This window comes from Canis lupus, chromosome 4 (genome assembly GCF_011100685.1).
Source record: "Canis lupus familiaris isolate Mischka breed German Shepherd chromosome 4, alternate assembly UU_Cfam_GSD_1.0, whole genome shotgun sequence".
In the NCBI taxonomy this organism is placed as follows: domain Eukaryota; kingdom Metazoa; phylum Chordata; class Mammalia; order Carnivora; family Canidae; genus Canis; species Canis lupus.
In genome coordinates this window covers 72,815,115-72,838,752 of record NC_049225.1, presented here as the reverse complement: position 1 = coordinate 72,838,752, position 23,638 = coordinate 72,815,115, and the positions used below count along the sequence as shown (strand labels likewise).

Sequence of the window (23,638 nt, the reverse complement as noted above, 5' to 3'; positions counted from 1 at the left end):
CAATTTCTTTCCGTAGTAATTTCCCTAATTTCTTAAGGCAGATGAGGACCCTTGGCTGCATTGACAGAAATGTATTGAGAAAAGCAAAAGAGAAAATCATGTCAATTTTTCCCATCAAAATATTAGGTAATCATCATCATCATTAGTATTATTATTACAGAAAAATGAGGCCTGGGGGCAGGGAAGTCCTCACTTGGGTTCTTTATCATTTGATGGATTTTTCCAGTGTCTCTTCAAAGACTGATTTTTTTTTTTTTTTTTTACTGCTACTTAAGAAATCCTTATTTCTCTCTCTGAGATTTATTCATTTATGAAATTACAACTTCTTTGGGCCTTTGTGTCTGGCCTCGGTTTTTCTTCCATTTTATCCTCTATTTTCTCCATTTGTCTTTCTCATGAGGTTGGGACTTGCCCCAGGTCACACTGCCAGGTCACCCTGGACCTCTTCACTGTACTTTAGAGGCCCCATGAGACCCCGTGGGAGAAAGACTAAGGAACTGTGCTTTGGAGAAAAAGCTGAGGAGTTAGAGAGCTCGGACACCATAAAGGAGCCCGCCTTGTGGCTCCTTGCCCCTGTGGGGAGAACCTGAGTCAAGTCCAGAGATTTCCCTCAGGCAAGAGCCCTTTAGGAAGTGGAGAGAAGCCTTGAAGTAAAAATAATGGAAATGTTTCCCATATCTACTCCCCCTGCCCCCAAAAGCAAGGAAAACTTTGACATTGGAAAGAGGTTACCATTAACTAGGTGTTTCCTGCCCTAATGGAAATCAGAGCCCAGGATGGCAATACCATCTCTCAGAGGCCCCTGTTGGAAGAAATCAAGGAGTCATCCCAGAACAGCAAAGGCTCCCTTCCCACCCGTCTCAAACTCCCACAGTCCAAGCGGATGCCCCCTTGCTCCTGCCTTGCCCCAGCTACGCGCTTATGAGACAGCGAGTCACCCCAGAGTGGCTAAGCCCGAGCATGAGCTTTGCCATCAGGAGCTGCCAGTGCAGGCCACACACCCCCACTTAGGTATCGGGGATCCTTGGGGCAGTAATACCACTCCTCTAAACCTAAGGTCTCCTCTGGTAGAGTATCATCAGCCCTGTAGGGCTTTATGGGTATTTAATTAGGCAATGCTTAGCTGATGGCCAGCACGACACATGGTCCGTAGGCTGCGGCTGAGAACCCGTGCACGGGGACAGCCAGACCCGCTGTGCACTCCTGTGTCACTTCTGATTGGCCAGCATCCGTGCTTCAGCAATGCTAACGTAGTTTTACTATCACCTTTGGCTACTGTTGGTACTGATGTTATTATTACTTTTGTTTCACACAGTGCGTGTAGGGTGGCTTTATGTGAAAAGAGAGACAGACAGACAGAGAGACACAGAGAGAGGATCCTGCCACAGGATGGCAGCAAATAATCTCCGAAGTCTTTTCCAGCTCTGAAGTTTTGTGAAACTGCTCTATAGCTGGAATGGAGTCAGGACAATAGGATTGGGTTGTAACACAAGCCCGTCGTTGGAGCCAGAAGCTTCGGTCTCTGCTCCTTCCCATCCAGGCAGGAATCCGCAGGAGTCTGGGGCTCTGTTCCGGAGGCTCGGATGATTTGTCCACATCATCGTCTTCCTTCTCTTTAATCCTCTTTAATCCTCTGCCCTCCCTGGATTGCATGCAATCTCGGTGTTTCTCTGTGCTCCGAAGCAATGCCCCACAGGCCAGGATCAGGATCCTGGAATGCTCTCTCCCTACCTGGACTTGGCAGTTCAGGCTCCCACTTGTCTGTGGAGAATCAGATCACAAATTCTCAGTCTATCAACTGACCAACCATCAATCCGTATATATTGAGTGCAAGCATGTTGAGGCCACGAAGGAGGGAGGTGCTGAGAGTGCTGTGGATACGCGCCACACCTCGGTCCTCACAGGACTAAGTTTGTGTTATGCTATATGTTGGCAAATTGAACTCCAATTAAAAAAAAAGGGGGGGGAGTAAGTTTAAATCCTGGCACTGTTATTTCCTAACTGTGTGACCTTGGGGAAGTTTTATACCTTCTCTGAGCGTCACCCCTGTCCTCTGTGAAATGGAGCTATAACATCTACCTTGCTGTAGTAGCTGTGAGGGCAGGTGATCCCGCACTCACGGAGCAGGTGCTCACCAAACAATAGGCGTCATCATAAAGCAGATTCAAGGAATTTGCAGTCCAGTGGGGGAGGAGAGATAGAAACACATCACGAGAAAACAATGTCAATGGATTCTTATGCCGGGGGTTCTGTGTCTCTTCCTCAGTCTGAGGAAGGTTTAAAAAACCTATCTGAGCAGCTCCATTATTAAACAAATCACAGCACCCTAGTGATGAGTATTTGGTACCCTGAAAATTAAAAATTCAGTCTTTCCAGCTCCTCCCTCAGTGCCTCACAGGGATTCATGGATAAAATTCTCCACATGATGGGGCGCCTCTGCCTTTGGCTCAGGGCATGATCCCGGGGTCCTGGGATCGAGTACCGCATCGGGCTCCCACAGGGAGCCTGCTTCTCCTTCTGCCTATGTCTCTGCCTCTCTCTGTCTGTGTGTCTCTCATAAATAAATAAATAAGATCTTTAAAAAAAATATTCTCCACATGAGATTTCTGACCTGTAGTCCCATGCCCATTCATAATTGTGCAGTAATTCAGCAACATTTTGGGCACCTACTGTTTACCAGTCAAGCACACTTCCTAGCAGGGAAAATCATTAAATGAGTAATAATATCCACATAGTAAGTACTAAAAGAGGGTCAGATAGAGGAATTCCAGTGAACGCATCATTGTAAGGTGGACATTTCTTCCTCTCCCCAAACCTCCAAGAGGCTTCCCTCACTCTGCCTCTGAATGCAATTATGCCTGAACTCATCTCTATCGCTAAATCACTGCTCTTAGCATTAATCCCCCTTCCACACCAGAATACCCTCATTTAGCTTAACCACAAAGTTCTCTAACCACATAGAATGTAAAACCCTGCAAGTACAGAAGAGGAAGGTGTGTGTTGGAAACCTGTTATGTACCAGGCACCTCACAACAGTCCTGTGAGACACCATTATTACATCCATTTATATACAAGAAAGGTGAGCTTTCAGCAAATAAATAACTTTTTTTTTTTTTTAGAGAGAGAGAGAGAGATGATTGAGAGGGGTAGAAGGAGAGGGAGAGAGAGAAAATCTTAAGCAGACCCCACACTCAGGGCAGAGCCTGTCATGGGGCTGGAGCTCACAACCCTGAGATCAGGATCTGAGCCAAAATCAAGAGTCAGAGGCTTAACCAACTGAGCCCCCTAGGCACTCCAGCAAATACGTAACTTAAAGCAAAGTTGCAGTTGGCGTCTGAGCCCATATCCAAAGCAGTGGCTTTCTCCCTTAGAACATTCCAAGCTCAGAAATTAACTCTGATGGAGCATTGCAAGCCCAGGGCTTCATCTGAGACATACTGGGAGATAATCTCCTAGGTCACTGGTTTTTCAAACTGTGAGTCATCAGTTTGGTGGGTCCCAACTAGCATTTTTTAGTGAAAGAATAGAAGAGAATAGAAAATATCAGAGTGCCTCACTCGGGTTGTTTCAGGAAATTTTTATTTTAATCGTGTATGTGTGTATAGGCTTGCATCCTACATAATTACATTTCATGATTTAAAAGTTCAAAGCTACATTTCTAAGACTTGGCTAATCAATAACCAATTGAAACTTTTTATCTCATAAACTCAAGGTTTTAAGTGTCTTTTGGCTTCCACAGCTGACCCCTCTCAAGGAACTTTTATTTTCCAAATATAAATTTTTCCTTAGGAAGTGATGATTTGGACTTTTATCTTAAAGATCCAGGTGTCCTACCACCACCCGTTTTCCAAATTCAGTTCTGGGCTCTGCTAATACATGTTCCTCTGACCCAGTTCTCCAAAATCACTCAACACGTGGATGAACTTAAAGATGGATTTCACAACCAGGTTAAATTTCTGTTAGAGAGACGTATCTGATGGTGCTTCTTGCCAAATGAAGAATTAAGTCTACTCTAGCCCTTAGCTCCGGACCCAGAACGAAGGGGAGAAATTCCTTGTTAGCACTGACATCTGGTGGTCATCACGAGGCCGGCACCTCAGTATCTTGAACTTGAAAGCCTTAACCTGGGAACCAGTTAACAATCCTAACTGCAGCCACACACACATACACACCTGCATCACTTTCTTTCTTGTAGCTGGACACAGCAGGGAGGAGGGAAACAACAGAGACTGAGAGACAAACAGAACCAAGGTCCATTGCCCATCATGAGATCCTGGGTAAAACTCTATAAGCCTTGGCTGCAAAATTGGGATAAGAAATCAAGCCCCCACCTACCCCCCACCATGGGCATGGCAGTGTCTTATTTTATTCAACGCTCAAAACAACTCCTTTGATGTTAAGTTCCAGGCACTCATTAAGCATTCAAAAAAATTGGTTCTCTTGCCCCTTTCATCATTTTATATAAGGCACTCACTAATTGTCCTTTAAAACCTAAATTCCTATTTCCTTCCTATCATTGCTTGCCTGCCTTATTCCATTAAAATAATAGCAAAGATTTATGGAGAGCTTACTGGGTGCCAGGCATTGTTCTAAGAGATTTACATGGTTAAAATCAAGTCATATAGGCCCTCTGAAAAAGAGGCTATTATTCCCCATTTTACTGATGAGGAAAATGAGGTGTGGGGAGTTTAAATAGGTTTCCCAAGGCCACAAGCTGTAGGACTAATAATGTGTTTGTTTGGTGGGGAGGGGCAGAGGAAGAGAGAATCCTCAAGTAGATCCCTGCTGAGCCCTATGTAGGGCTCAATCTCATGACCCTGAGATCATGACCTGAGCTGAAATCAAAAGTCAGACACTTAACCAACTGAGCCACCCAGGTGCCCCCTGGAACTAACATTGTTAATTCAACAGTGTGGGTCCAGCAAGAATACTCTTAACCTGTCAGCCAAACTTGCCTCCTTTGTTTTATTTTTTTTAATTTATTTATTCATGATAGAGAGAGAGAGAGAGAGGCAGAGACACAGGCAGAGGGAGAAGCAGGCCCCATGCAGGGAGCCCGACATGGGACTCGATCCGGGGACTCCAGGATCGCCTTGGGCCAAAGGCAGGCACTAAACGGCTGAGCCACCCAGGGATCCCAAATTTGCCTCCTTTATAATGATAGCCAACATTTAGTGAGTGCTTGTTATGTGCTGAGCTCTCTATATACATCATCTCTTCTAATCTTTATTAAAACTCTGTAAGATAATGATTATCATTACTCCCATTCTACAAATGAGAAAACTAGGTCAAATAACTTTCCCAAGGTCACAAAATTAACAAACGGTGAAGTTGGAATTCCAACTAAAATGATGTGATTCTAGAGTCTTTGGTCTTAACCACACTTCTTCTTTAGATTTTCATGTAGTTCCAGCCTCCCAAACTGCTTGTGATTTCAAAGGCAGAGTAGTCTCTGCCTGCAGAAGATACTCCCTCACCAGGTGGTTGATGATGGTGGTAGTGATCATGGCCAAGTGGGTAAAGGAGTGAAGTCCAGCCTTCGTGACTGCACAGTAATGCAACCACAGGAGAGATAGAGAAAGGCCAGATGACTCTCAGTGTCTTTCCTGTCCAGTGTCTGAAGGCAGGGTGACAGCAAAACCAACATTCAATTCAATGGCATCATCTTTAATTTGATGAATTCCAAATGGCCAGTGTTAGCACCTGTTGGAGTACTATCCCCTTCCCCTTTCAGTGTCTCTCTGTAGACATGCTATTGTCATTTTCGGTGAGACAGTTTATCAGAGACTGCCCTGAGAACTACAGGCATCAGGCATCCGGGATTCCTGACACTAAATGTTGGTTGTGCCCCCACCCCTGGACTTTCTCCACTCCCAGTCTCCATCTCCCACCCTCCCATCCCTGTTGTTATGGTAACCAAAAATGCCTTCACACATTTCTAAATGTCCCTTGAGAAGAACCTTCTCTAGGTCAAGAACCAGTATAGCTAAAAGGTCATTTTACTCTAGATAGAATATAATTTCCTTGAATCAGGCACTCACAATATTTATGGAATTTTGATATTCTACCTCTATGACCCTTGCTTGTCAGTTACCTATCACTGTAAGCTCCTCCCAGCCTGCACATGTAAGACACATGATATTGTGGAAGACCCCATTTTCCTTTATGAAATCACAGAAACCAAACTCTTAATTTTATACCACCTCCTAGGTCTTTCAGCACTGCAGTTGATTTGGTGTGTATATATTTGTATACATATATGTGTGTGTGTGTGTATATATATAATACAAACATATACAAAACAAAAAATTCAATGACTTTTTTAAAAATTGAGAACTTTATGGTTCTTTGGATGCAAGAGGTCCCCCCGCCCATCTGAGTGTTATGCAGAAAAGAAAGGGCAAGGGGAGCAATTACTGGCTCCAATGAATGGGGACAGCAGACAGTCAACCCGATCTTTGGGTGGTTGTTTTCTCTTTGTCTTTTTTTTTTTAAGATTTTATTCATTTATTTATGAGAAACACAGAGAGGAGAGAGAGAGAGAGAGAGAGAGAGAGAGAGAGAGAGAGGCGGAGACACAGGCAGAGGGAGAAGCAGGCTCCATGCAGGGAGCCTGATGTGGGACTCAATCCTGGGTCTCCAGGATCAGGCCCTGGGCTGAAGGCGGCGCTAAACCGTTGAGCCACTGGGGCTGCCCTGTTTTCTCTTTGTTAATAAGCTATATTATTTTCCTCTTGCTGCTGCAACGACCTACCATGAACTTAATGGCATAAAACAATACAAATGTATTATCTTACAGTTCTAGAGGTGAAAAGTCTAAAATCAAGGTGCTAACTGGGCTACATTTCTTCTAGGGGCTGCTAGACAGAACCTATGTTCTTGCTTTTTTCAGTTTCCAGATGCCATCCACATTCCCTGGCTGGTGGCCCCTTTCTGCATTGTCCAACCTCTTACTTCTGTTGTCACATCTCCTCCTGCTCACTCTAATCTTGCCTCCCTCTTGGAAGGACACTTGTGATTACACTGGGTCTACCCAGACAATCCAGCATAATTTCCTCATCTAAAGATCGTTAACAAGGTTCCTTCTACCATGTCAGGTGACATATTTGTAGGCTGCAGGGATTGGACATGGACCTCCCTGAGTGACCATGACTCAGCCTGCCATAGATACCTAGACCAGGTTTCTTCCCATGAGAGGTTTTCCATTTTAAGGCTCTTCTTCTCTAACAGAATGGGAAGCTCCATGAGGCCCAGGCTCCACAGTCATGAAATGAACTGTTATTCTCTACAGTAAAGCAGGATAGTATGGCGCTTTAGGATCAAAGGACAAGACTACTGAGGTAGCCCTTGTCACCTTTTTTCAGCTGGATCATGGACAACTCACTGCACCTCAATAAGCTTCAGTTTCCTTCTGTGTGAAGTAGAAACACCACTGGCTTTCAGCGTTGACATGACGACTGAAGACCAGCTCTAAAAAGGGCCCAGAACATAGTAGGACCTCCAGGAGACCCTCCTGAGGGACAGTGCACTAGAGCTACCCAGCAACAGCATTGTCTTGATGAATCTGCCCATGATAGCGATGAAGGGTGAGGCAAGGAGGAAGAACCTGGAGAACCGAAAATGTTGGCCACAGGGCAAGAATGAGGTCATCCTATCCTTCTTTTTCTACTTGACCTACCTTGTGAAGACACATCAGGTCTGTGTTGGGAGCAAATGGCTAGCCTCAAGAGGAATGCCTTCTGTGCTTTGAAGATGGTACTGGGACTTAGGAGCCTTAAAAATTATGTTGGATATTCAACATTGCTCAAACCCAGTTGGGTTGAAAAAGCAAAAATCTTTACGTGATTGGTGGTCTCAGTTTCTCTGCAAATGAGGATTTTGGGAGGAAAAATCCTCTCTCCCTAACTGGATAGAGCATGGAGGAACCTCAGAAAATTTCATTAATAGATATGCCTTTCATATTTATATTTTGAAGGATAATCATGGCTTAACTCAGGACTTGTGTCTTAGAAATCGGTGTCAGTGTGGCCAACAAGCACATGAAAAAATATTACATATCACTTGTCAGCAGGGAAATACAAATCAAAACCACAATGAGATACCACTTTATACCAGTGAGAATGGCTAAAATTAACAAGACAGGAAACAACAAATATTGGCAAGGATGTGGAGAAAGGGGAACCCTTTTGCAGTATTAGTGTATTAGTGGGAATGCAACCTGGTGCAGCCACACTGGAAGACAGTGTGGAGGTTCCTCAAGAAGTTAAAAACAGAGCTACCCCACAATCTAGCAATGGCACTACTTGGGTAAATACCCCAAAGATAGAGATGTAGTGAAACAATGGGATACCTGCACTCCAATGTTCATAGCAGCAATGTCCACAATAGTCAAACTGTGGAAAGAGCCAGAATGTCCTTCAACAGATGCATGGATAAAGAAGATATCGTATAGGGGCCCTTGGGTGGCTCAGTGGTTGAATGTCTGCCTTTGGCTCAGGTCATGATCCCAGGGTCCTAGGATTGAGCCCTGCATCAGGCTCCCTGAAGGGAGCCTGCTTTTTCCTCTATGTCTCTGCTTCTCTGTGTGTCTCTCATGAACAATTAAAAATCTTTTTTTAAAAAAGGAAGCTGTGGTATATATATACAATGGAATATTACTCAACCATCAGAAAGGACAAATACATCCCATTTACATAGACATGGATGGAACTGGAGTGTATTATGCTGAATGAAATAAGTCAATTGGAGAAGGACAATTATCATACAGTTTCACTCATGTGTGGAATATAAAAAACAATGAAAAGGATCAAAAGTGAAGGGGGGAATCTCAGTAGGAAAAAACTAGAGAGGAAGACAAACCATGAGAGACTCCTAACTGGGAAAAAAACAAAGGGTTGCAGAAGGAGAGACAGGTAGGGGGGAATGGGGTAACTAGGTGATGGGCCCTAAGGAGGGCACATGTTGTGATGAGCACTGGATATTATACTATATTTTGGCAATTAGATTTAAATAAAATTAAATTTGAATAAAAACTTTATTATTAATAAAATTTTTTTAAAAATTTTTAAAAAATTTAAATCAGTGTGTAGACATGAGTTAAGTATGGGATTCTGTTATGAAAAAGACTTGGGAAATTCTACTATTGTTTCTTTTATACTCTTAGGCACTGTTATTTTAATCAGTGATAAGACACCTTGTTTAAAACAATTAGCTTTGGCAATACACAGATACACAGAACATTAAATTCGAAAAGTGTTCGTTTTCTTCTTCTCTGCCACACATATGAGATAATAGAGATAAGAAAAGTAGGTGGAAGATGATGCTAAGTAATTTCAGGGCATTATTACAGAGTGAGGCTGGTGAGATTTTTGTCCTTTTGACAAATTGAAAGAAGCCAGCAGAACAAATCTTGTTTCAGGAGTGCATTTTCACTTAGCTGTCCTCTAAGTGGAAATGCATTACCCCTAGAAAGAAAAATCAAAGTTCTTCAAATGACGAAGATAAAATGGCAAATTTGGCTCCCAGCAATACATGCTTGACAGCTACTAGAGTTCCAGGAAAAGAAAACAAAAAAATTAAATTTGACAGAAATGAAGAGGAGGGAAAAATAATTTTTTCCAGTTAGTGTCTCGATGCCTTTGAAGAGATTTTAGGGCAATTCAATAACAGGCCTCTTAGACATCTCCCCCATTTTATCCTATAGACATAACGCTATTTCAATGGAGCTGCCACCCTATATACAACAGGCGATGTCTACACGTGTAGTCATGGATTGATGGCACGATGACTTGCTCAAGACAACCTAAGAACAAACGTGAGCAATGACCTGCTTGGAAATGAATTGTACAGCTTTCCATCAGCTCTCATTTCTGGGCTCAGGAATGCACTCCTGCTGAATTCTTGCAAAAGCCTGTTCTCCAGTCTGAGCTTCAGATTTAGGAGTTCGTTTGTTCCATGTTTAGAGAACTGTGCTATCTAGTAGGTACGGTTGTGGCTATTTTAATTTAAATTAATTTAAATACAATTTAAATTAATTAAATACATTTTTTAAGTCAATCATTTAAATTCATTAGCTGATCTTACTTAAAATTAAATGAAATTCAAAATTCAGTTCTTCAGTTACACTAGCCACATTCTGAGCATTCAATAGCCACATGTGGCTAGTGGCTATCGTGTTGGACAGCACAGATGACAGGACATGGCCATCAGGGCAGAAAGTCTTATTCTTTGAGTTATCTTTGAGCTCAAAATGTGGTTGGTTGATAGTGAAGAGTGGGGAGTGGAGAGGTGGTGCAAAAAGAGTATGGTTGGAGAGGAGGGATTGCCATGGACTTCTACTAGCAACCAGAGGGGATTTCAAGTAAAGAAATATTTGCTGAATACCTATTCCATGAGCACCACACCTGAGAGAAACAAAGATAAATAAGTGAGATGTAGTTCCTGTCCTCAGGAAATTCAAAGTAAAACCAAAGAAACAAAAACACATTATGAAACCACTTTAATTAATACAAGTTATAGTGCCAAAAGGGACATACCATGAGAAAGCTATGGGGGCACTCAGGGAGTTCTTAACAGAAATTAAAGATGAGAATACTAAAGTGGCTGAAGGGTGGAAGAAAAAGGAGACCACAGGGTAGGAGAGGACCCCCAGAAGAGAGATAACAGCAATTGGAGAGAAATGTCAAAGTGGAATTGCTGACTAACACAAACCTGATATGAAGCCAGGCCAGTAGAAGGGGTAGATTCCCAACATCACCAAACACCATTTTTTTTTATTCATCTCTCACCACTATGTTTTGAAAGATGTTTATCATTATTACCTGACCTTTTTCTTTTTAAGATTTTATTTATTTATTCATGAGAGACATACAGAGAGAGGCAGAGACATAGGCAGAGGGGGCTCCCACAGGGAGCCTGATATGGATCCTGATAGGACCCCAGGACCCTAGGATCACAACCTGAGCCAAAGGCAGATGCTCAACCACTTAGCCACCCAGGCGTGCTAACCTGTGGTTTTTCCTGAAGCAATTTCTAATATAGTATATCCCTATACTATGTTTTGGGTTGCTGAACTCCTGCTGGATCAATGATTTCATAATTTTATAATTAAGAAGCAGCAATTAGATATATTCCTTCATCTAATAAATATTTACTGGAGATCTACTCTAAGCAGTGGGGATATAGTGATAGATTAAACACACAGTGCTACCTTCACTTGTCACTGACATACAGATTCTAAGAACTCTCCTTGGAAAGGGCATTTGGGAGGGGATGTTGGGATGGAGCTGGATGGCACGAAGCTGGGGAGCAGATGGAAAGGAGGACAGAAAACCATATTGCTGTGATTTTGTAAAATTTGGCTATGGAAAAAAAGGCTCATGATGGTATCATTTGTGGAAGTAGCAGAACAAGGAAAGATTCATTTCAGCATGAGAAGAGCCTGTAAATTTATGTAAGAAATATTTTGAACACCTACCACGCCCAGGCACTGGGCATACATTCTACAAGACTGTGTGTCTCTATGTTCATTCAACAAATGTGCAATGAGTTCCTTTACCATTGGCTGGACACAGTGGAGGGTACAAGCATCTGTAAAATAACCACTGTCCATATATGAGCATGACCGCCATGTTTGAAGGCAAAAGCGAGGGGAAAATCAAGCCCTAGAGTGAGAAGAGTTGATCAAAGGGGCCAGTTCCAGCAAGATAGTAGGACAATGACTTATGTGCCCAGTTGGGAAGAGTTTTTTTGGATTCTGGGGGGACATCTTTTCTTTTCATAGGAGGAAATGGCCAGGTGGTCCAATTTTTCTATAAAATAATTGGGAATAATATATCAAAAGCCTTAAAAATGTCCATAGCCATTGACTCAGTAATTCCTCTTTTAGAAATCTTCTTTAAGGAAATCATTAGTACATGGTCAAAGATGAGAAGGCTACAATGGTGGCTATAGAATATGGGCCCTAAGTTCAAATGCTGGCCACTCCACTTACCAATAATAGAACCTTGAGCAAATTCCTTAACTTCACTTTCCACATTTTAAAATAGGAAACTAACCTTTATCTATAAGACTATTGTGAGGCTTAAATGAATTAATGTTTAAAACACTTGACACTTGGTAAGTACCAAAATGTTAAAGATTTACCATTAAAGCAAAAGAAAATGGAAATATCGGGACACCTGAGTAGCTCAGTGGCTGAGTGTCTACCTTCGGCTCAAGTCGTGATCCCGGGGTCCTGGAATCGAGTCCCTGCAGGGAGCCTGCTTCTTCCTCTGCCTACATCTCTGCCTCTCTGTGTGTGCCTCTCATGAGTAAATAAATATTTTAATATAAATAATAGTAAATGTTGAAAAAGAAGAAGAAAATGGAAACGTCAAAAGTCTCTGGCAATAGCTTGTGGTTCCTAGAAGCAGTATATGGCCATACAAAGTGTGACAGAAACTGCTAGTTGACCCTCAATATCTCCCTTCTCCTAAAGAAAGAGAAACTAAAGAAGTAGAAACACTGGTCTTAGTAGACAGATAGTCACCTAGAATAAATACATTTCCCATCCTTCCTTGTAGCTAGTTGGAGCCACATGACTAGTCTAGTCAAGGGGATGTGAGCAGAAGTGACAGGCATACTTTCTGGGTTGTGTCTTTAAAGATTAGGGGTAGGTCTTCCCTATCTTATTTTCCTTCCTTCTCATTTTCACATAAATGTGGTTGAGACATCTCGGATCCTGCAGATGGGGGCCACACCTGGAGATGGCAAAGCACAGCCATAAAGTTGACTGAGCTTCTGAGCCACTGGTGCAGAAGACCACAACAGAGAAACAAATTCCTGTCTTGTTGAAACCACTTTTATTTTGCATCTCTTTCACAACACTCAAACCTCTTTCCTATTTGCACACAGAAATATTGTGCAACTATTTTAAATGATACTTTAAGGAGCAGTTTGAGGGTCACAAAAGAATGTTTATGATACAGTAGGTGAAAAAAACTGGACACTAAATTGTATATATCCTATGATCTCAGTAATTCTTTGCAAAAATTCATGGTTAAAAACAGTGGAAGGAGCTATACCCAAATAGAATGAAGATTGAATATTTTCCTTCTACTTGTTTATGCTTTTTAAAGTTTTCTGCAGTATATATCTAAATACTGATAATGAAGAAAAGATAAAGATTCTAGCCACCTGTATTTCTGACAAACCTGCCCCAACTGCCAGAAATACCCCCTTCTTCTGCACTCATGGGCCATTTCATTCCTGTTCCTCTTGTATTGTAAGCAAGCACTGTGTTTTATGTAACTTTGTGTTACACAGAATTTCACCTCTAGCAGACAAGTATTTGATGGATAAATCACAATTAGAAAGGCTGAGATGTTTATAAATACAGCTAACTTAAAGCAGTAACTTGGCTGGGGTGCCTGGGTGGCTCAGTCAGTTAAGTGCCTGACTCTTGATTTCTGCTCAGGTCATGGTCTCAGGGTCATGAGACTGAGCCTCCTGTCCATCCCCAAGCTCAGTGGGAAGTCTGCTTGAGGACTCTCCCTCTGCTCTTCCCCCCACTCACTCCCTCTCTCACTCTCTAATAAATAAATACATACATAAACCTTAAAAAAAAACAAGCAAATTATTCACCACCCATTGTATTTAATTGATCTTCCAATATCAAATTTAAAAACAACACAAAATTTATTGTAGCATTTAAATTTTACACATTTTTCTTTTGAATATTTATGACCACCCTATTAAGTATGTACTATTACCCCCATTTTACAGATTTCAAAACTGAGGCTTAAAAAGTTATTTGCCCCAGATTACAGAACTAGCAAGTGATAGGGCTGAGATTGTAACATAGATCTTTCTGACTTTACCACACTGTCCTACATAACATTTTTTTTATCCAAACATTTATTTTAACCTTTTAACCTCATAATAGCAGTACTAGTAATAGATAATATCTAGGCAGTGTATACCAAGTGCTAAATAATATCCTAAACAATATTTGTATGTATACACATACATACAAACTCTTTTAACCCTCACAATAATCTACAGAAGTATTTATATTGTACTAATAATATATTCCCTTTTTTATTAGCTAGTTTGTAACTGAAAAAGGAAAATATGCCCTAGTCTAATCATGAGAAAAACATCAGATAAATCCCGATTAAGAGATACTGACTAGTAGCCAGTACTGACTAGTATTTATTGAAACTGTCAAGGTCATAAAAAACAAGGAAAATCTGAGAAACCATCACAGCCAAGAGGAGCCAAAGGAAACAGGACAACTAAATGTAATATGAGATACTGGATGGAATCTTGGAACAGGAAAATTACATTAAGTAAAAAAAAAAAAAAAAAGGGAAATTCAAAAGAAGCCTGTAAACAGCACATCAATATTGGTTCATTGTGACAAATTGTGAAAAATGTATCATACTAATAATACAAGATGCTAATAATAGGGAAAATTGGATGTAGGTATATGGAAACTCTCTGTACGATATTCGTAATTTTTCTGTAAATTTAAAACTCTCCTAAATTTAAAAGTTTTTTGACATACCTTATTTGTGCATTTATTTATTTACTTATTTATAATTCCAGTATACTTAACATACAGTGTTATATTAGTTTCCAATATACCATATAGTGATTCAACATTTCCATACATGGTGTTCATCATGATAAGTGTGTTCTTAATCTCCTTCACCTGTTTCATCCAGCCCGCCCACCCCTCTCCCCGCTAGTAACCATCTGTTTGTTCTCTATAGTTTAGAATCTGGATTTGGTTTGTCTCTTTTCTCCTCTTTGGTTGCTTTGTTTCTTAAATTCCACATGAGTGAAATCATATGATGTTTGTCTTTCTCTGACTTATTTCACTTAGCATAATACCCTCTAGGTCCATCCATGTTGCTGCAAATGGCAAGATTTCTCATTTTTTTTAAAGATTTAATTTATTTATTCATGAGAGACAGAGAGAGAGAGAGAGAGAGAAAGAGAGAGAGAGAGAGAGAGGCAGAGACACAGGCAGAGAGAGAAGCAGGCTCCATGCAGAGAGCCCGATGTGGGACTCAATCCCGGGACTCCAGGATCACGCCCTGGGCCAAAGGCAGGCGCTAAACCACTGAGCCACCCAGTAATCCCCAAGATTTCACATTTTTATGGCTAATATTCCATTGCATATACATATACCATATCTTCTATTCATATCATTCATTCATCTATTGATGGACAGTTGGATTACTTTCATAATTTGCCTATTGAAAGCAATGTTGCAATAAACATAGGGGTGCACATATCCTTATGAATTAGTGTTTTCATATTCTTTGGGTAAATACCCAGTAGTATGATTGCTAGATCATATGGTAATTCTATTTTTAACTTTTTGAGGAACCTCCATACTGTGGAGCATACTCCACAGTGGCTGCACCAGTTTGCATTTCTACCAACAGTGCATAAGGGTTGCTTCTTCTCCACATCCTCCCTAACACTTGTTGTTTCTTGTGTTTTTGATTTTAATCTCTGACAGGTGTGAGGCAATATCTCATTGTGGTTTTGATTTGCATTTCCCTGATGATGAGTGATGTTGAACATCTTTTCAAGTGTCTGTTGACCATCAGATGTCTTCTTTGGAGAAATGTCTATTCCTGCCTCTGCCCATTTTTTAGTCGAACTATCTGCTTTTCTGAATGTTGAGTTGTACAAGTTCTTTATATGTTTTGGATACTGACCCTTTATTGGATGTCATCTGCAAATACCTTCTCCCATTCCATAGTTGTCTTTTAGTTTTGTTGATAGTTTCCTTTGCTGTGTAGAAGCTTTTTATTTCAATGGAGTCCCAATAGTTTAGTTTTGCTCTTGTTTTCCTTGCCTTGGGAGACATATCTAGAAAAATGTTACTACAGCCAATGTCACAAAAGCTACTGTCTATGCTCTCTTCTAGGATTTTTATGGTTTCAGGTCCATAATTAATTTTGAGGGTTTTTTTTTTTTTTTTTTTGTGCATGGTGTAAGAAAGTGTCCCACTTCATTCTTTTTGCATGTTGCTGTCCGGTTTTCCCAACACCATTTGTTGAAGAGACTTTTTCCCATTGCATATTTTTGCCTGCTTTGTCAAAGATTAATTGACCATATAACTGTGGGTTTATTTCTGGGCTTTCTATTCTGTTCCATTGATTTATGTTTCTATAAAAAGTTTATTTTTTTAAAAAAGGAATACATGAATTTGGAAAAAAAATCTCACACAGAACCAGAATATATAAAATGCAACAACACTAAGTCTGCCTCTTATTTTAGACTCTATTCTCTTGGTTCCCCTTCCCAGAAGCAAGCATGGCTGCCAATTTCTTGTGTCTCCTTCTCTGTAAGCACATATTGGTTCTGACATATTTTTCAATAGAGAGATCTACATTTATGAATTAAGAATCTAACTAGGTTCAAGTTAGGCAAGTGCAGTAGGGTTCTATGACTGCTATAACAAATTACTACAGACTCGGTGGCTTAAAACAACAAAATTTATTCCCTCACTTTTCTGGAGGCAAGAAATCTGAAATCAATATCACTGGGCCAAAATCGATGTGTCACCGGGGCCATGCTCCCTCCTTAGGCTCAAGAGCAGATTCTGTTCCTTGCTTCTTTCAGCATCTGGTGGCTGCCAGCATTACTTGGCTTGTGGCTACATCCCTCCGATCTCTGTCTTCATAGTTACCTTGTTTTCTCTTGTTCCTTTGTGTATGTCACATCTTGCCCTATTGCCTTCTTAAAAGATTACACTATAATTATTTGGGGCCCAATGAGTAATCCAAGATAAGCTCTCCTTCTCAAGAGCACTAACTCAAATCACACCTGTGAAGACAATCTTTCAAAAAATAAAGAAACAGTTACAGGTTCTAGATATTAGGACCAATTCTCTTTGGTGGCTTTTATTCAGCCCACTACAGTAAGTTATGGATTTTTTAACATTAAAGCTTTCATTCACAAATTAATAACAATAACAAGAATCAAATTGTTCTTTTTCAGGTTAACAAAAGTAAGAAAGGTGAATTATATGATGATCTCTAGCATCCCTACCCCTTGCCCTCTGAGGGACTTAACTATATTCCCTTTAAGCTCATCTCAAAGGATGTGGGATGGTCTCCAGTAATATGCAGCTGGTAATTTAAATTCAGGGCCTCAAGATATTGTTTTCAACTTCCCTTCCCATCTTCCCTTTTGCAAGGGCAACTTAACTCCCAGTGCTTTGGGCCCCTTCCGCCCTGTTGCATCACTTTCCAGCTGTGGTTGTTCCACCCTCATTGTCAGAGCAACGTGATGAAAGATCTGCAGCGTCTGATGCAAGACTATGCTCCCTTGGTGTCCTCTCGCCCAACTAGCTGGCTCTGTCCCCCGTGTGAGAACACTGCTGCCTGACTGGGGAACATGTGCCAGTCCCCAGAGCTCTAGATTCTGACTTTGAACGCAGCCTTAGGTCTTTATATGTGAAGCAGAAGAACTCTGGAGAACTCTGTACACAGGTGGGTTCACTAGGAGAGTGAGGAAGGTAGGAAAATGAAGTACACGCCAGGAAAAGGAAAAAAAAAAAAAAACCCCAGCCTCAGTGGACCTGCCATGCTTTCCTGATTCATTGGCTCCAACCCAAAAGGTCAGACCTTCCAGAGACAGCCTGAAATGTCTTGCCTATGAAATACCCAGTAAAGAGATGAGGTACTTCTGTTTTCTCGTATGGTTAAGCATTGACAATAATAGTTAATAATGAGCCTACTAGGAAAGTTAAAGTTGAAACTTAATACTTTCCTACATGATAGGTTCTGATGCATCCCCACCAGTATTAAAACAAGTGCGAGCAAGGAAGCAGTTATACTTCAGTATAAAACAGAGCTCCCAGGATTTTCATTTACCACTAGTGATTACTGCTCAGGGAAAGGATTAAGAGCATATATAAAGCCTAATTCCGATTCCTCACAGTCCACCTGCTAGCTCCTTTCTGTAACCAGCATCATATTTACCAATATATTTTAAGCCAAGCATGAAAAAGCCAAGAAGACCAATAACTTTGTTATATGGAATGCTGACCAAGGACATAATGGAGGAATTAACCACCACGTCTGACCTGGCTCATGACATGAACATGCCCACCCTCCTGGAGGGCTGCTGGGAAGGACAGCTGAGGTCATGTATCTGGGGTACTTTGCACAGTGCCTGGCAAGTGGCAAAGGCTTGATAAATAGCAGCTACCTCTATTATTAGCACAACCCTGGGGCCCGCAGGGAAACTCCATCCAGTATTAGGCACAGGGAGGAGGGGGAAAAAAATAAGAAAGGCACAGTAAGAGGTGGAGGGGCGGGGAGAAAGGGAAGAGGAAAAGAGAGACCAAGAATCCGACAGACAAGTTTTACAAGTTTTCCTCAGCATAGCTTCTACCCTAGATGCACAATCCAAAATGACTTAAAAAAAAAAAAACCTGATTGTCAGATGCTGCCAATTGAACTAAAATTGTATATTTTAAATTTATGCCAGAAAACATTTTTCACGTTTGGAAATTCAGTTAGCTATATTTAGTTTCTTTCTTTTTTTTCCCCCACAAAAAATGAAAGACCCAGGTGATACTGTTTTCTACCTACTCAGTCCTGAGATTAAATCCTGGTGTGTGGTAGTTTCATGGACAATTTGCCTATCGGAACTACCTAAAAATGTACCTGGTTGGGTAAAGCTCCCTTCACCTGACCCAGGCAGGCAACCTTTCCTTGATCAACATAGTGAAATGGCTAATGTTTGTATCATCCCCACTGCTCTTTCAACGTATAGGAATGAGACACAATTGATGTTCATCACCAGTCTCAATGGGGAGAGGGACACGAGTGTCACTACTCTGTACTGATCTGTGTCCTGGATTAATGCTTGGAGGTTTTGAAGAGCTTTTCAGCAAGAACCCACACAATAATATTATGACATAATGTAAAGTAGAATAAGGAATCAGCAGGAACAAAATAAACAAAAATAGAAAAATTGAGACGGAGAAAAGCCTAAGACAGCTTAGAGAGAACCTAGAATTGTGCCTTAGATTTAGCTAGAGAGACGTTTCCAGGCAGCCGGAGCAGCAACCTAGGAGCCAGGGCCCAGGGAGCCAACCTCATGCCTGGAAAGGAAGGAATGGTAGGAGCTGCAGGAATCACAAGGAGGAGCATAGGGCAAGAGTCCTATGAGTCTGGACTGGGGACAGCCAGTGAGCCAGAAATATCCAATTTTATTTCCACTATTGCAAACTAACTCCACCCCATCCCCTTTTAGGACGGCCCCAGAGAAACACAGATAACTAGTTTCCAAAGACCCAGTGTGTAGATAGTCCAAGATGCTGGTTAAGGGTGCTTCCCTGCTTTGAAGATCAGATGAATAAGCAGTAAAATAAGCATCTGCTGGATACCTGTGGCAAAGCCAGCAATTTCCTCAAGAGACTGGGCCTACTCTATCATGGCAATGAAAAAATGCTAAGGTTACGGCATTCTATGTGGTGGATTGTGGCTCTGATGCTCTTGGCATGGTCTCCTCTCCGCTTAAAGCAGGTACTACCAATCATTCTGCAAGGTCAAAAAAAAAATCCTCAGAAATCCTCTCAGGAGCAAAAGCTTCCCAGTGAACCTGCCCGGATGAATTAGCTGCACAATGTGTCTCTGTAGAAACTACATGAATTAGCCCTACAGCCGCAGTTACTCGACACAGAGCAGTCTACTTTGGAGGACATCTGCCAAAAGAATACTTTTGTTTAAGAATGGCTAATGTCAAATGGCTCTTAAAAAGAGAAAAACAAGTAGCTGGCAGGCCCACCTGTTTATGGTAGGCCCCTCCTGGTGCCTAACAAGAGGCCACAGATCAGTAAACCGGAAGGTTGGCATGTTTGCATTCCACCATTATCTATAGCTAGGCATCCAGGTGATTGCGCAAAGTTCCAAATCCCTGAAATACAATTTTGCATATGGGTGAAAAGTAACAAAACTAAACAATCCCAAATTACTATCTAATCTCTAAGCAATCCATTCTGGCTAACCCTGCTTCTTACAGAATTATGAATATACAGTATACCAGGCTTCCCATCACATCTGAATTAAGGGTATAATAGTTTCTGAGTGATTTGGCCACTCCAATTGCCTCTTCTGATTCAAAATGTGTGAGGAAGGAATCCCTAGGGTGTCTCTTCTCCAGTGTCCTTGTCCCTTATTTCTTTATGATAAGCAAAATAATGTCCATCCCACCCATGCCCTGCAAAAATATCTGCATCTTAACCTGCAGAAACTTTGAATATGTTGGGTTACATAGCAAGCAGGAATTAAGGCTGGAGGTGGAATTAAGCTGCTGGTCAACTGACTTTGAGAGGGAAAGACTAACGTGGATGATTTTAATGGGCCCATTACAGGGTCTGTAATACTGGAAGAGACAGTCAAAACCAGGAAGAGGGCATCATGAGAAAGTTTCAGTCTTTGCTAGCTTTGAGGATGGAAGAGGGTCAAGAACCAAGGAATGCAGACAATATCTAGAAGCTGGAAAAGGCAAGAATAACAGATTCTCCCTTAGAGTCTTCAGGAAGGAACCCGACCCTATAGACGATTTGATTTTAGCCCCATGAGACCCATTTTGGATTTCTGACTGTGAGATGGTAAATTTACTACTTTACTACTATTTTATTTCTCCCCAACTGCAACTCCTATAAAAGCTGAAAATTCACCTCTCTTTCTTCCCAGACTTAACTGGTTCTTCAACCTTGCAAACACTGGAATCACCTGGGGAGCTTTCAAAAATAATGAATCCTGAGTCTCACACCCAGAAATTCTGATTTCAATGATCTGGGTTCAGCCCAGGAATCAGGAATTTTTAAAACTCCCCAGATGATTCTGATGTGCAGCTGAGTTTGAGAACCACTGTCATAGAGGGTGTGATATGTTTTCATTAACCCCTCTTCATACTCTTCAGACCATGCTGTTTCTTATTAGAATCAAAAGCAGATGAAAGAGCAATAAAAGGCATAAGCTGACATCTAAATTTTGACAGATTTCTCTCCAGAATAAATAGGGAGCATAACCAGCAGTAGCAGAGAAGCTACCCCTGAACTGCTTGCTCCTCATGGAAAGTATTGGCACAGGATAGTGGGCTCCCAAACCCCTATGTGTAGAGATCGGGATTTATTGGCAAAGAATTAAACCCATCGTAGCTAGTTTAAGCAGGAAAAGTACTTATTACAGGCTACTGCCAAGGCTTACCGAATCATTGGGAAAGTCAAAGAAATAGCCTCCAAGTCAAGCTTTCAGGAACAAAAAGCCACAATGCAGAAATGAGCCACCAAAGGAGTTTCTGCCTCCGCTGTGATGAGGAAGCAGCTACAACCAGGAGGCCGTCCCATCAGAAAGTTGCACCAGGCCTGCATACATACCAGCAGGTGGGAGGGCCCAATGCTCTGCCTCTTAGTACTCAAACCGAGCTACTAACTGCTGGTAGCTATGTTAAAGCTGCCACAGGAAAAAAATAAAAATTAAAAATCCCCAACTCCCCTGTGATTGTGCTTTTTAGAAAAAAACAAGCACAGCAGAACATAGTGTCCACTCCACTTCTACCTTCTAAATCTTACACAAGTATGTTCGATTGGCCCAGACTCTATGACATCCAAAATTTTAGCTACAGGAGAATCTGGGTAAAATAATTTTTTTACTAACTTCTGCAGATCATGAAAGTTCACAGAAGAAAGCCTGAATGGGTATTGAGCTCCAATCCACCATAAATGCCATTCACTGTTCCCCCAGCTCATCAACATCCATACTTCTCTCTGTATTTAACCCTCCAAATGATAATAACATAACTGTCCCTGTACTAAAAAAATGTACTCCCCTTCCCTGAAGACACCCAAACTTCCATGAGTCTCTGTCTTTGGATGATATTTATTCCTTCTCCAGTTCAGTTTCAATTCCACCAGGATGTTCATTGTATATCAATTAATTTATAAAATTAGCCACCATCAGTAGACCATACATAAAACTGCCAGAAGAAGGGAAATGGGTAATTATATAAACTGCACTTCAGGGCAATGAAGAGATCAGTGGTGGTTATGGTAGTTCCAGTTTCAGGTGCAAGCCTATCGACGTTATTTACAACTCTTGTCCTCCCTCCGCAGCCCGTTGTAGGTTACTTTCGTTCTCAGCATCACAGCTGGGCCAAGTTTTTTAGCTGGTGGAGTCACCCAGATCTTCATTCCTAGTGAATCTGAGCACTAGGGGATCCTGAATATACTCAATTTCTGTACTCCTCCATGTAAGGTATATGTTTAATATACACATTAAATATAGAATTTAATATAACGTTTCCACTGGGCACAAAAACCCCTCCATTCCTGCTTCCGTTGTATAATGACTATCCTATTTCCTCTTGATAACCAGGCTCAATCACCCAGCTGACCTGATGATGATCCCTCTTTTGCCTGTTGGTCTTACTTGCATGTGGTGCCCAAGTGGTGAGGGGCAATCTCAAATTTCAGTTTTATGGGACTAACTGATATCATGTGCCTCCTGGTGTTTTCACTGAGGACCGATATTAGTTACGTGACATTCCTGCCAAAAATGCATAACCTGAATCTAATTATGAGGAAACACCGTCAGGCTGTGGAAAGCGGGCTTACAGACATCCACAAGGCAGGTGAGTGCGTCCAACTTATTTTTTAGCAACTAATCCTCAAAACATGCCCTATCGTAAACAAATGTGAAGATAAGTGTGACCCTCCTAAGGGTTCATTCACACATCTCTTCCTCAGTCCTTGACACCAGTCCTCCTATCTATTTCCTTCCAAATCTCTAACCATCCAGCTATTCTACTGACCATTAACCATATCCAATGGGAATGCCTGGGTGGCTCAGCAATTAAGCATCTGCCTTCAGCCCAGGGCCTGATCCTAGAGTCCTGGGAGGGAGTCCCACATTGGGCTCCCAGCATGGAGCCTGCTTCTCCCTCTGCCTGTCTCTGCCTCTGTGTGTGTATGTGTGTCTCTCTCATGAATAAATAAATAAAATCTTTTTTTTTTAAAGCCATAACCAATGTATCTGTGTCAGCCTGGACCTCTGCCCACCTTTATTTTCAGATCACATTGATAAATTCAAATCACTGATTTTTTTTTCCCACTACTATCCTTCAAAGTTACCACTGGGTGGGGCTATAATGGTGCAGAAGTCGACTTTCACTAACACAAGCATATTTTGTGGAACACATCCTAAACGAGTCTTGATTCCCCCTCCCCCAGTTAACGTTCATTGGGCTCACCCTGAGAATCTATGGGTATTGGCTAAGGAAGAGGACAATGCAGCAGTAGGTGATACCTGGGAGTATGAGCTTTCCAGCAATGTACTTATGCCTTCAAGACCACTTAATGATGAAGTGTTAAAGAATTAAGAATTAAAAGACCCATTCTTACAGCCTGATTCATAAGATAACACCAAGCCCACAGACAGCTCAGGTCATGTGATCACTTGGTATGCCATGAAAAGTAAGCCAGGACTATTTCTCAGAGGGAGCATTTTTTATTATGTATATCAAGCGGGATCCTGATAGATCAGCCATCTATTCATTCCTGGAAACCTCATGATCAATTAATTACTCATGATCAATCAGCTTCCCAATGAACTTT

The 23,638-nt window shown here is 41.4% G+C and overlaps 1 protein-coding gene and 1 long non-coding RNA gene across 3 annotated transcripts in view; both read right to left on the bottom strand.

Annotated features, from left to right (window-relative positions):
- Window positions 1-217: 217 nt before the first annotated feature.
- The window catches only part of LOC111095638, a 54,131-nt gene continuing 30,710 nt past the window's right edge, over window positions 218-23,638 (bottom strand). For both annotated transcript variants that reach the window (XM_038535304.1, XM_038535303.1), the window contains one exon: window positions 218-1,761. In XM_038535304.1, coding sequence (XP_038391232.1) covers window positions 1,297-1,761 — 465 coding nt within the window. In that variant the 3' untranslated portion in view covers window positions 218-1,296. The remainder of the gene's footprint in view (window positions 1,762-23,638) is intronic.
- LOC111095640 lies at window positions 16,486-21,720 on the bottom strand. The gene is made up of 2 exons (XR_005358588.1): window positions 21,234-21,720; window positions 16,486-16,843 (listed from the first exon to the last, which is right to left on the bottom strand). It is a non-coding gene; the product is annotated as an uncharacterized LOC111095640 (long non-coding RNA).